This window comes from Etheostoma spectabile, chromosome 23 (genome assembly GCF_008692095.1).
Source record: "Etheostoma spectabile isolate EspeVRDwgs_2016 chromosome 23, UIUC_Espe_1.0, whole genome shotgun sequence".
In the NCBI taxonomy this organism is placed as follows: Eukaryota; Metazoa; Chordata; class Actinopteri; order Perciformes; family Percidae; genus Etheostoma; species Etheostoma spectabile.
Genome location: NC_045755.1, coordinates 12,169,117 through 12,183,938, shown reverse-complemented (window position 1 = coordinate 12,183,938; position 14,822 = coordinate 12,169,117). Strand labels below are relative to the sequence as shown.

The window sequence follows — 14,822 nt, the reverse complement described above, 5'->3', positions numbered from 1 at the left end:
CACACACACAGTAAAGTCAGCACACATGGTAATTTCTCAATACATACACAGTGGGATTAATTTGTGCTTTTTGCATGCTAGCCTTAAAACAGCACCACACTTGTCCACTTACACAGGCACACAAAAACACAATCTATTGGAAGTGAGTAAGGAAAGAGAAATTTAAAATAATAATAGGGCAAGGAAGACTCAGCCAAGCCATTTCTTTGCATTCATTTTCCTTTCCCACTGCTCCCTCCCTCCTTCCTTTCCTGTGCACCTCCTCCTTTCTCCATGCTTCTTTAATCCCTTTGATAGATGGGCTACATTTGTAGAAACGGAGAGGATTTGGAAGTTTATATGATTACAGGATCCAGAGTGGGAAAAGCCAGAGGGAGGGAGGAAGACAGCAAGAACACGTGAAAGAAAAGATGAAAAGTGACCTTGTTGACCTTTAGATCTGTGGACGGAGGAAGGGCGGGAGGAGCGGCAATATAAAAGTGCGGACACAGTGAGAGGCAGGAAGTTAATCCCCCCCAGGTGTTGTGCCAGTGTTGGCGGGGGGTGCCAGGGCAGCCCACTGGCACAGCGGACATTATATCCCCTTCATGCCTCAGTGTGGAGCCCCTTAAAGAGGCTGTCTGAATGGTGAAAGGTGGGAGGCCTGCAGGTGGCAGCTGAAACAAGGGACAAAACCTACACACACACACACAAACACACACACACACACACACACACACACACACACAGAACACTAATCCTGAAATGTTGATGCCTATGGTAGTTGCTCATTGAAAGCAGAGGGAGGGGTGTGTGGGTGTGTGTGTTTGAGGTGTTCTGACAGATTAAGCACACACCCATGCTGCTGGTCAAGAAGATTGTTTTCAAAGGATATCCGATCCTCTCCTCTCCTCTTTCTCCCCTCACCACCACCGCTGTTGTTATTATGTATGCAGATTAGTCATTCACACAGGATCAATCACGCTGTTGGCCCAGGCCAACACATACGCGCGCGCACACACACACACACACACACACACACACACACACACACACACACATACACACACAAACGTGGAGACACACCATTTTGCCACTCCAGTGGAGCATGGATGCCAGCCGGAAAAAGAGAGGGAGATGTATTCATTCACTTTCTATTGTGCACGGATCGAGTGTTAGTCCAGTGAATAGGCAAGGGAGTGCTTGATAATGAGGCCAGTGTTATTACAGAGCTGCTCCAGCCCCTAACGACATCAATCCACTGGGATCAAATAAAGGCTTTTAATTGCTTTTCCTCATATTAAAATCCCCGCTGCCGCAGACGAGCTGCCCTTGGCGTGCCTGAGCATAAAAGCCAGTTGAAAGATTGTCTCAAAGGCCATCATATGTGCAAAGGCTCTCTCAATTCTTGTCTTTGGAATTATTTGTGTAACGAAAGCCTATTCATTAGCAGCAGACATCATTTAAGTAGAATATATTTTATGATGACGTTAAATATTTATGATGGTAATAAGAGCATGGGGATCATAAAATCATTATGTACTTTGTGTCTATATGTTTGCAGGACTGAGTCTGTTGCAGAGAAAATGCTGACAAACTGGTTTACATTCCTCCTCTACAAGTTTCTAAAGGTACCTATTTGTTTTCAACTTTACTGAACAGTTTAAGCTCCACAAGTAGTTTAGTTTAATCCTCAACGTTTTTATGCTCAAATTTGCAAATTGATTGGATACTAAGATAAGTATTAAGTACTTATAGATAAATATTATATAAGTACTAAGATATACTCGGATAAGCAAGGAATTGGGATTTACATCATTAGTTCTCTCTCGGTTATTTTTGGGGCTGTAAAACTTCCTCAAAAATAAACTGTAAAACTAAAATAAAGATTACATTACTGCCATGAAGAAGTAGACTTCTTCATGGCAGTAATGTAAACTTTGAACTAAAGCAGTGCTCAGATTTAAGGTATAATTTGCAACATAAATATTACTATTGTTGTTATAGTATTCAAAATATTTTTTGCATTTACTAGTCTTCATTAAAAGCCAGTATTCCTGTCAGAATTATCCCTAAGAATCATTAGAGAATGTGTTGTCCTTTTTCAGCTTGCATGTATGCTAATATGAATGTGCCATTCAGGAGGCATACCTACTCCATAGGGCGCAACTATTCACTAAAAGCAAGATCCACAACTCCTGCCTTGAGTCAAAGAAATTTCACCATCATTCTGTTTTTCTCCTCAATATTTCCACTCATCGCTTTACTGCAGCAGGGAGGGAAATAAACACAAGATAAAGGCCAATTTCTCCAGTTAAATAAACAACAGTATTTGGAGGTGGGAAGAAGATGGTGTATTGAAGATTTCATTTTGTATAATATTTTTTACTTTTTATCTATTAAATCTTAGCAAAACTCTGGTTTCATTTCAGCAAAGTATATTTTTTGATAGGTGGTACAATTGTCTTTAATTTAGGAGAATGATAAAGTGAAGGACATGATATTAGTTAGTCTTGCTCAGCAACTCTGGAGGAAAGGCAGCCTGGAAAACAACACAAAGCAACTACAAAATCTTGAACTTTGCTGTCAGTGAGTCAAGTGTAGAAATGGCAAGTTTTCTTCCTCCCTCCCAACTTTTTTCTTTGTTGCTCTCTCTACAAATCTCTTTGCAGGAGTGTGCAGGCGAACCTCTCTTCTCCCTCTTCTGTGCCATCAAGCAGCAGATGGAGAAAGGCCCTATTGACTCCATCACAGGAGAGGCACGCTACTCGCTCAGTGAGGACAAGCTCATCAGACAACAGATTGACTACAAGACGCTGGTAAGGGGTTCACTGGCCCAGGGGTCTAAGGGCTAAGCGGGGACACTTAATATGCTCTCAGGGACCGGAGGAGAGAAAAAGGGTGGTTATGGGTTGTCGGTCATAAGATGAGCAACGGCACATAAAGTTGTCGTTGTCACGCTTGACATGCAGGGGGCACAGGAGTGGCGACCTCACTGGAGCTGTCACCGAAACGAGCAAGGCTTTGGGATGGGAAGGAAGGAAAGAGACTATGCATGTGTATATGTCTGATGCTGAAGCTCTCTCCTTCTGGATCCTCCTGCTTATTCCCAGAGTCTGTCTGTTGTTATCTTCCCTCAACTCTGACATGTTTGTTTGCACAGGGGAAAGTCTGACACTGTTAAGTCCTTCTGTCTTTCTTTTGTCTCTTGTTTGTACTCTGCATTCTGGGAAACAGATTGTTTAATACTATATCAATGTTCATTGTGAACTGTGATAGGGACAAAACCATAAAACATCGTGGAAATTTGCTTCAAATTGGCCTTTTACAACTGAAACACCAATACTCCACTTACCACCTTTTTCCACAATATACCATGTCAAGAAACCATACTTTTAGATAAAAAAGAAAGATTACACATAACCCTCTAGTTTGTAATGTGTATTTGTGCTACATTTGGGTAAATCTACCAACACCTGGAGACAGTACTGATGAATATGCTAATAATAGTATAATTAGCTGGTGTACTGCTCAGCAATTAAGGTAGCACATTGCTGTCTCTCTTCAAGCTCTGAGGAAAAAGCAGTTTCCCTGATGAATGACCTTTTTTTTCCTGCAATTCATTCAAAGGCCCTTTGGTGAGGACAACATTATTTCAGTTCCATTGAGTACCAATCGACGTTGTACACAACATTACACATAAAACACACATAAACATACATCTTCTCTACAAAAGATTAAACATGCATTAGATATAGCACACTTTATCCTTTGCACTTGTAAATATGTTTTTATCTTTCCGATACAAAAACAATATATTTTCTGCATGGAAAACATAACAAAGGTTGTCTTTTAAAACAACAAAAGTCAACACTTAGTATGTGTTTCACTGGCAATTTGCTGCCAGAGTCCCCTTTGTAGCGAAAATAATCTACACCTGTATTGGATTTCAGATATTAATATTGGATATTAATATTTCATCACTAATAAATTAATAATTATTTGCACTCGTGAAAATAGGGCACCACTTCAAGTTTTCTGAGCTGAAGACGCTCAAATAGAATGGATTAAATTATCAAATTTAACGTATAACGTAATTTAATGATCAATTTATGTTTTAATTAAGATTTGTAAAACAAAGGTAATTGAATCGATGGACACAACATCACTGAAACGCTTAGATTTGAATTTAGAGCAACTTCAAAAAGCATTTAATCTAAAAAATATAGTGGTTAAATTTAAAATATAAGAGGTTTAAAGAAAACAAGAAGGCAGCATGTGTGTCTTAGTGTGGGACACTTTGTCTAGCTTTGCGCATCAGTCTGTGGCCTGCTAGGCCGAGCTGAATCTCACACATAGTCCTTGTGTCATGCTGGTGATCAATAGCGGTCTATTCAATGTCTCCATGGTTTTAACTTCAACCACAGAAGATGTTCACAGAGAGAGTTGGGTTAAAGGTTATTTGCAACTGGAACAGCACCAGTCCAATACGCAATCTTTATGAGTCTTTGGATAATTAAGGTGAATTAAAAATAATACCACCGATTTGAGGCTACACCTTACAATGGCAGTCTTGTGATTATTTCTGCTCAGGTGGTGAACTGCATCCATCCAGAGAATGAGAAAAGCCCAGAGATCCAGGTGAAGGTGCTAAACTGTGATACCATCAGCCAGGTGAAGGAGAAGATTCTGGATGCCATCTACAAGAACGTCCCACATTCCCACCGTCTAAAAGCCTCCGACATGGACCTGGGTACAAATCTTTGTCTTATTATATTTAAATAATGTTTTTCCGTCTAGTCCTGTCACGACTGACTGTTGAAGAGTTTTGCCCTTTTTTATGGTTTTATACGTGGTAAATTGGGATATTCATAGTTTTATTTTTTATGATTTACAAACAGTTTGTCAAAACATTTCTAACCATGCAGTGTTTCTCATCTATATGCCTGAACTCAGACACTCATTAATTTTTACCAAGGCTTCCCCACCCCTCCCAGGCCTCTTAAAAAGTATGAGTCTTCTTAGATATAGAGAAGTAGCTTTCTTGTCAACCTCGGGAGACTTGACATCCTGGCTCAGATGTCTGAGATTGGTCTCTCCCCTCCCTAAACTTCCCATTGATCGACTCTCTTGTCGACTAGCGTCTGAGTCAGATGATTGATTAGCTAATCAATTGAGACGCTTAGTGAACTCTTCCCTACAAAATCATTTCTCTAGTGCCCTTTCTTTCTTTCTTTCTTTCTTTCTTTCTTACTTTCTTTCTTTTTTTCTTTCTTTCCGAGTAGGGTAGGATTTGTATGAAAGACTTATATGAATATATGCCTTTGTTGCTATTTATGACCCCTATGAGCAACTGCAGTCTGTAGTTGTTTACCCTGAGTTGTGTAATTGTATTTCTTTGGTATGTCAGTTGTGTCCAACTTGGGTCTAATATATTTGCAAATTACTCCCATGAAAGGGTGCAATGATATACCTTCTCTGCAAGACATCTAGTGATCAGGGGGTTTGGTACAGCTTGTGTGTGTGTTTGTGTACAGTACATGTACACAGACATGCATGCTTGTGAACACAATATTATCCATGATTGTTTGTATGCCAATATCTACAGGCTGTCTCTGCACCATGTACTGTGCTTTTTATGGTTTAATATTGCCAGATGAATTTTCCAGGCCCCTGTTGTGTGTTTGTAATAGCATATTTATAACCAACCCTAGATTTAAGATAGGCTATATGCCTGTGTGATAGCTAAGTGAAGAGATTGGTTTAGCCTTTTGACAACACTCCTGGATAAAATTGTTTTATTGCTCCCATTGCAGGATGTGTTGTTCTGTTATTGTTTTATTATGAAAGGAAATTGGAAATTGTCAGTTAGCTGGCCACTCGCTCTGTATGTGTATGGTTGTGAGTATAAGTAAGAGAAGGAGGATGAGTAAATGTAAGCTTGCAAGAGAACATGTGTAAACAGTACGTATCCAACGTGAAATTTGTGTAATTTGCAAGTCATGCTGTTGTGATTGGCATGTCTTGTTCTTGTCTATATATGTTGATTGTTAGATCGTGAGTGTGTGTGTGTGTGTGTGTGTGTGTGTCTGTGTGTGTTTGTGTCTGTGTGTGTGTGTGTGTGTGTGTGTGTTAGCAGTAGCAAATGTGTGCCAAGCATCTCTGTGGAATACAAAGGTCACCTTCAGCCTTTCTCCTCACCATCAGCTTCCATACACTTCCTAAAAACCTTATCTCTTTGGCTGTGTGTGAGTCTAAAATGCAAGTCCCACACACACACACACACACACACACACACACACACACACACACACACACACACACACACACACAGACACAGACACAGACCAGGAACACACACACACACGCACACGCACACACTGTTCCTACTTCAGCGATCACTGGATTTGGGAATCTGAGTAATCTCAGTTTGCTCTGGTTTACACCAAGTTTATCCTTTTATTTATTCCTTTCTTTTTTTTCATTTCTTCATGTGTTTAATGAGCTTCGACTGGAGACGGGCACTCATTTGCATCTTTATGGGAAGATGTACTGTATAGACAAAAACAACAGGAGAATATTTATTTCCTGCAGATTTTTCAGATGCTAACACCATTCTGGTCTATCCTCCAAAGACAGGCCTCATCATACACCACAGTGATTGCTGCTTTGTTTTTCTGTTTGTGATCAAAATAGGGGATAACGGTGGTTGACGCTAGTGTGAAGCCCAGCAAGGAGCACAGACACAATAACATATTCATGAAGCCCATGATGTCAGCAGAAAGAACAGAGGAATCATCTGCTTGTTTGTTTTTGAGATGACTTTCCTTTTTTATTCATGATAATGTTGCTGGGGTATTATGATATGTTACGATTAAAGTTTTAGTTTGTTTTGTGCTGAGGTTGCACAGATGTAATGTAAATTGTGTCATGTTAAAATAAAAGACACTGTCACATGTACTGCATGTTACTTGTTGAAAAATATGGGAATGAGGTGATCTGCAATCTGTGTCGTTTGCGGCTTTCTAGTTTTTCCATTTACGGCTGCCATGGATATAAGTCTGGTGTGCTTCTACCAAAGCTTCCAGCAATAACAATAAGAGCAGCTAGGCAGGGGGCTTAGAAGGGAGAGCAGGGACCAATAGTGCCTTCAGAGAGCAGATCATAAGAGCCAGTGCTGCAAATGGAAAAAGAAGTGCATAAGCCCTGGGCATGCAGCTGTAATCACACCCATCGATCGCACCAGCAGAAGAGATGGAAAGAAGTTAAGAGGGAGAGCTTGATTCTAAAAAGAGTAGAGTTGGTGATTCATTTAATTTGCTTGTTGTTACTGTCTCTCACGTGTGCCATTTCTCTTTTAGTTCTACATCTCTTTGCCTTTCTCTTTTGCTTCTACCCTTAAGATGTTAGTATGTTCACCTCTTTTTGATTCTATTCAGGCATTCCATGACAATGTGAGACAATTGTTTTAAAGAAAGCAACAAAAAGTTGCAGAAGATGGAGATAATGACAACAAGTTTTCTGGCAGACTGATTAGAAAAGAGTGATGGTTTCTTCTTTATTTTCTAATGCTTTGTCACAAGGTTAACATTACAAAGTAAACTTTTTTTAATCCTTGGGGAGAATTAGGTTGTCACTATACATGATGGGAATGATAGAATTAGGTACAAGATAAAGATGCCTGTAGGTAAAAGTTCTGCCACCAGAACGTTTCAACCTGTTCTTACTCCCAGTTACACAACATACTTGACATATTGATTGTCGCTGCAACTTTAGACCCAATCTGTCTGAATTCTCCAAAAGTGGAAATGCATTGTTTCTTGTACCAAAGGTATATCAGCACACCAAACATCATGCCAAGATTTTGTGATATCTTATCTTTGCAAAATATGTAAGAGCAAAAAGGAAATATTTCCAAAGGAGTAGTGTTGTGTAAATATAGTTAATAATGTCTTGACTTTTTTTCCCCTCCCTTGCAATTGCAGAATGGCGTCAGGGTCGGGGACAGCGCATGATCTTGCAGGATGAAGACGTCACCACTAAGATCGAAGGTGACTGGAAGAGACTGAATATGCTGTACCATTACCAGGTAAGACTATGACTGTATCTGCTAAAATGTGGACATCAACCTGCTTATGTTGCCTAAAAGAGAAAAAACTGTCTCAATATATAACAACATACATACAGTATATAACACACACTCAAGTTCTTTAACACACACATCTACCATATGTGTGTGTGTGTGTGTTAAAGAACTTGAGTCAAAGTATGTTTCCCTGGGAATGACATGTTTTGTCTAAACTACCCACCCTGATAGTTTTTACATTTTTATTATTATTTATCTCTAACAATCAACAATGTTGCAAAAGAAAACAAAAAAAAATATTAAAACCACAAAATTAAAAGAATTTTCCAAAGACCAAAAAAATAACAAAAAGGGTAAGTTTGAGAAAGAGCATATGGAAGCTTACAGCTTGTTAGGTTCTGCCCCTACTTCACAATGTCATATTTTTTACAAAACAAATAGATATGCAAATACAGCATACAATCTCCCATTCCTATGTTTCAGTCTATTCCTTTCTGCATTGGTCAAGTTATGATTTCTTTAATCTATTTTTAAACTGAATGATATTATGGCTCTGTTTGATGTCATTGTTCTGTCCATTCCATAAGGTCGCCCCACAAACTGAAACACACATGCAGTTCTTTATTTCTTTATTTATATTTCTACTGAAAAGTTTTAGAAATACAAAGGATTCATAAGGTTTTGGATCTCACAGAGAAAAGAGTAAAAGGAACTTTTTTTAAAGATTGCTATCTGCAGAGACTTAGCATCCAGGATCATGGATACAATACATCTTATATTTGAAGGCATTCACATCTCTTTAAAAAAAGGATTCAAGGTATGGATTCTTGCTTCCCTTTTTCACAGCCAATGTAAACAAACACAATGCTAAAACGCGTCATTGACACATTAAGAAAAGAAAATTGAAACCAAGCACAAAGGCCTGATTTCAAATTGAACATGTCTTTCTTACCACCTATAATCCCTCTTTCTATAATTTGTGTAGCTGTCTCTGATGCCCTCTCAACTCCCCTCCACCATTTCCTATAAAGCTGTATGACCTGATGATATGCACTTAGCTCCAAAACTATCTAATGGACAAGTGACACTTGGAAGTAATCCCTTGTGTGTGGAGAGGGGAAGAGGGCTCGAGATAAAACCTTATGTGCCGGCCAATTGTTGTCTTCTTTCTGAAATGGAGTGTTGGCAAAGATTTCATGCACAGAATAGACACATCAGTGGTCACAAACACACAAGGTACTGTATGCAGGCAAATGATAGCACAAGGTAAAGTGAGGGATATATACATTTTTAACGGGCAGTAACATGAAGGTGTGCACAAAATACAAAGACATTAATTTATTAAACACATAAATGCTTTTATGCTGAGTGTCAGACAATCATGGATCTGCGAAATTGTTTTGTGCCTCGTGAGTAGTGGCTGTCCATCCAGCCAACCAGAATTAGACTGGATGGTAAAACAGGCATGGATAGTCATCATGGTGTTAATAATTTGAGCAGCTAAGCAAGCAGCTACTGTCCCCTCTAAGAGCAGTTTGCGTGGTGCTTAAATTAAATGTCAGCATCAGAAAGTGTCAACAGACTTGGAGTACGAGGCACGGGTAGAATGGATTAGGGAGCTGATTTGAATCTGAGATGAGATAATGAAGACAGAAGTGAATTCATTTTTTCAGGCCAGGGAATTAGAGCGCCTTATCCTTGACAGACCCAAAAAAAAAGGGAAACACTCCATCCAGTCAAATCTTGTCAGGAGGCTACACAAAGATTAAGGAAGGGAGGGTGACGCCATGAACACATTCAGATTTCAGTCAAGGGCATCTGCGATTCCGTCCTTAACATTTACACTCTTGTTTTTCTAACTTTATTTCATTTACATGTTAAATCTATTAATAATTTTGTTGAAGATCTTGCCGCTTTCCTAATCAAATCCATTGATGTACTCGATTGATGTCACGTCTGCCAAACCGGATGTGCTGCTATATTTATGCCCTCCAGACATGTTATCCAAATAATGTTTGTCTTATTAGAAGCTAAGATGACCAACCAGACACACTCAGTAGAATCATGTGCTCTTCTTTATCAAACTAATCTAGTTTGATCTGCCACTAGCATAATTCATCCATTCACTCTGCCTTCAGTTACAATCTTTGAATTACAAACTTTTGATTTTTTGTTCAGGAAAAATATACAAGCAAAGATTTGGTATTTGTCATATCAGATAATTCTTCCCATAATGACATTTCTATCTTCCTCCTCTCTTTCAGGAAACTGTGCCTCACTTTCTGTCTGTATCCTCTCCTCCAAATGTTATTTCCCCAAATGCCACTCCTTCTTTTCATTATGTTCCATTGTGCTTTGCTTGTTTTATTTCCATTCACCATTTAAGGGCAGTGATCAAGAAGCAAGCTTGGCAAGGGTGTAGGACAGTTGGGGGCTCAACACAAAGGAATAAAAAGATCTGCCCTGTGGGCCTCCTGCTTACAATAATATAAACATAATGCATAGGGAGCAGATTGAGTGACTAGGTGACATAATGATATCATCTTAATAAGGTCCCGGCTCACGCACACACACACGTATATGCACAAAAGGCCCTTGGTCCTCATTCCCTGTCCCATCCACCCACACTATGATAGAGATCACTTTAATTAACCCTGCCTTACTCTGCAGCACGGATGGCTAAATTATGCAGAGTAGGTGTATTGTGTGTGCGTGCGTGCGTGCATGTTTGTGGGTGTGTGGGTGTGTGGGTGTGCGTGTGTGTGGGTGTGCACACAGTTGGGACTGAGTACATCCCAGTTGTGTTAATTGAAATCTGTAACCCGTTTGGCTGACTGGCGATTGACTCATTCATTCATTTAAACACACACACAAACACACAGTACTTTATTATTCACACCTACATACGCACACTCTCAAATACACACACACTTCCCAACCCTAGAGGAAAGGTATTATTGAATAGAGACTGTGGGATATCCCTTCTCACACAGGCCTGTATGATGCCCTACTATACTCTCCCTCCTCCTGTCAGTCATCATATGTATGTTTGAGCTGAATAGAGCACATAAGGGTAATAAGATATTCTCTGTTTATCCACATGAAACCAGAATAGATGGAGTGAAATATAGAAAATGACACCAACAGAGTGATCTATGGTTTTTCTGATTTGTTGTGTTAGAAATCTGCACAAATGAATAAACTCTGCAAATGGCTTTTGTTCTGAAAAGTAATTTGCATAAATACATGTGTGTCTGTTTTTCAGGTACCTGATAATGCAGTAATGGCCTTGGTTCCCAAGCAAGTTACAGCCTACAATTCAGTTAACAACTCCACTGTGTCTCGAACTTCTGCAAGTAAATATGGTAAGCCGACACATTTCTGTAAATTTTTCAATTGTGTCCGTGTCAGAGAGACATTCTCCCAACCTACCTAAGACCAAGCACACCGGTAGAAACTACAAACAGTATACGATATACAGTAAGCAAAAAGTAATTAGTAGTAAAAGTAATTTCAGTCAATCCAGTCAGAGTAATACAAATATGAAATATCTGTCTATAAAATACCTATTATTAGAAAAAGTATGGGGGAGGTGAAAACTATCTGATCCCGCAGCAGTGGATGCTCCCACCATCTGTTGACAAGCATCCACTGGACCCTGCATGACAACACTGACAGACCAAAAAAGACAAGACACACTTTTAGAGAGGTTGAAAGGATTTCTAAAACATAACAAGAGACCAAATAGACTTTTCATCTGCTGTTCTGGCCTCTTCAGACTCCAAAGTGTGTCCTCCCATCCTTCCGTGTGCCAGTGTTTATTCCGCCTGTCCGTCTGCTCCACGTCTCCTTAAACCTAAGAAACCATCAAGTTAGATGCTGATCAAAGGGCCAGCCTCACTAGCCACAAACACTTCAGACACATCAAATGTGGTGCCACATTATTAGCATTGCCTCATCTCCATACACTCTCACCTCACTTCTACGGCTCCAAATTAGACCAGATAGGACAAGGTGAATGGCGCAACAGAAAAGGGAGGGTGGAGGCCCGGAATAGCTCCCTCCATGATTTTTTTTTTTTAAGGGATTAACTTCAAACGCAAGTGTGATCCACTTTACAACAGGTGTGGTACTTGTGTGGGACTTTGAACTCTCTGAGAGTACAACGGCCAGATAGGGAAGAAAGACAGAAGGTAGAATTTTATGTAGCTGCTGAAAAGGGGGAGGAAGAGTGAAGCAGGAGAGAAAGTTGTGGAGAAAGTAGAGATATTAAGACAAACGCAGTAACATATTGAGTCAGACAGTGAGGACAGTGTGTCTTTGATGTAATGTTTCCATCAAAGAAACCCCAGACGAATAACACCTCCTTTGTGTAGAGCTGGATCAGAATAGAATCCACCCAGAAATCTCTCTCTTGTGTATCCCTGACTCTGCATCACCCTCAGCTTTCTAACATCTTGAATGAATCTTTAAAACAAAATTAATTTACTACCCCACTCCTATACCTTTTGTATGAAGAGCCAGCTCACATCCTCTTGCATCCACACCAACTCAAAAACAGCATAATTGGTGTCACACATTTCTAATGTCCCTGAAAAATTAGAAATGTAGTACAAGTCAGGTAGTACAAGTAACACAAGTCCTGCAGATAGTATTTGACGCTTGTTTTAACAAAATAACAAAGCCACAGTTAAATTCCTGGAGTGCCCTATAGGCACAGTAAGGCCTCTCAACCTCTTTTATTTGTATAGCTCATTTCAGCAACAGGGCAATTCAAAGTGCTTTATATTAAACATTAAAGAGCAGTTAAAAACAACAACAAAATTTGAGAGTAAAAGTTACAGTGCAGTTTATGAAATGACGTTGAGGCGGCCTTGTAGTTTTCTGGGACTTTGTTCCAGGTACAGTATGTGGAGCAATAAAAACTGAACGCTGCTTCCCCTGTTTAGTTCTGACTCTGGGGCCAGAAAGCAGACCTGTCAGTGTAGCAGCAGATCAGAAATGTATTTTGGCCCTAACACGTTTATTGATTTACAAACTAGCAAAAGTATTTTGAAATCAATTCTTTGAGGGACAGGAAGCCAGTAAAATGACTTCATAACTGGAGTGATGTGATCCACGTTCTTGGTCTTAGTAAGGATTCGAGCAGCAGCATTCTGAATCAGCTGCAGCTTTTGCTCCAAAAACAACCACCTCAGTTTTTCATTTAATCTAGGAAAGTTCTGGCACATCCAATTGTTAATTTGTTCAATGCACTTACTCTATTTTTGTATTGGACTATAGTCCCCTGGCGATAAGGTTATGTAAATTTGTCTGTTGTCCGCATAACCATGGTAACTTATTTTGTTGATTTCCATAATCTGAGCCAGTGGAAGCATGTATATATTAAACAGAAGAGGCCCCGTAATACATCTTGGGGAACACATCTATAGGAGAGATTCAAGCCTTCAGTTGATCTTACTGTAATTAAATTAGATTCAACACACAGACATACACACACATTCTCTGTATATGATATCTCCAGCTGTCTCTTTTTCCCTGAACTCTCTCTCCCCCATACACTCCTCCCACTTTTCTCTCTAGACAGATTGATTTCCATCACGGTGAAAAGTACTTTTTTTTACTCCTCCCTCCAAACCGCACCCACTGATCAATTTTTTTTCACACTGTGTAAACATTCATTGAGCCATGTGTTTGGAAATGTCATCGCCACTCTGGCCATTGGGTGGGCTATACATATTTCATCTCGTCTGACACTGTTCGATTTTGTGTCAGACGCCAATGCCATGTCTTGTCTCTGGGAGAAGAAGCCATGAAAAATTAACCATGTACACTTTCTAAAAGTTTCATATGCAATCTCCCAGACCTGTAAATTGGAAGCCACAAGCTAAACAACTATTCTGTTGATGACATGCAGGTTATGGCTTTCCTTGCCTGTTTGGTGAAGCAACAGATTTGTATTTTCTTTTCTTCTTGTTTACCTCACACTCTGCCTTGGTTAAAATCTAAATGTGTCTTGGTTCTTCTCAGTGTCTTATGATCTTATCGCAGAGTAAAAAACAAAATCTTGCTTTAAATTTAGCATACAGTTTACACACCTTTTTAGGTATACATAAATGTTAATGACATACATTTACATTATACTGTATAGTGTAGTAAGAAGTTACAAACCAATAGAAGCTTAACTGATGCTCGAAGGAAAAACATACTCTGATTGGACATTGTGGTTGTCTGATAAGTTATATCAGTACTAATGAACTAATGTATGTTTAACTTCACAGAGAACATGATTAAGTACACTGGAAGCCCTGATAGCCTGCGTTCCCGTACTCCTATGATCACTCCTGACTTGGAGAGTGGGGTCAAGGTTTGGCACCTAGTGAAGAACCATGAGCACGGAGACCAGAAGGAGGGTGACCGCGGAAGCAAGATGGTCTCTGAGATCTACCTGACACGACTTCTGGCTACCAAGGTGAGCAAGAAAATATCTCTCGTCATGCTACAATTTATTTCTCATGCTACTGCCACTCTTTATTTGAATCACTTACATTTTGCGTGTGATTTACAGTGGTGGAATATAGTACTTAAGTACATTTTTCACATATCTGTACTTTACTTAATTAAAATCAATAGTGAATACTTTTGACTTTTACTTCGTTACATTTTGTATCAATTATCTATACTTTCTACTCCACTACATCTGTACAACTTTCCGTTACATTTCTGATCTGTTTTCCCCCTGCCAAAATGTCTTCCT

The 14,822-nt window shown here is 39.5% G+C and overlaps 1 protein-coding gene across 3 annotated transcripts in view; it reads left to right on the top strand.

Moving 5' to 3' along the window:
• The window catches only part of plxna4 (plexin A4), a 250,952-nt gene that overhangs the window by 205,258 nt on the left and 30,872 nt on the right, over positions 1-14,822 (top strand). For all 3 annotated transcript variants that reach the window (XM_032505050.1, XM_032505049.1, XM_032505051.1), the window contains exons 23-28: positions 1,544-1,610; positions 2,652-2,798; positions 4,573-4,732; positions 7,965-8,068; positions 11,331-11,430; positions 14,347-14,537. In XM_032505050.1, coding sequence (XP_032360941.1) covers positions 1,544-1,610; positions 2,652-2,798; positions 4,573-4,732; positions 7,965-8,068; positions 11,331-11,430; positions 14,347-14,537 — 769 coding nt within the window. The remainder of the gene's footprint in view (positions 1-1,543; positions 1,611-2,651; positions 2,799-4,572; positions 4,733-7,964; positions 8,069-11,330; positions 11,431-14,346; positions 14,538-14,822) is intronic.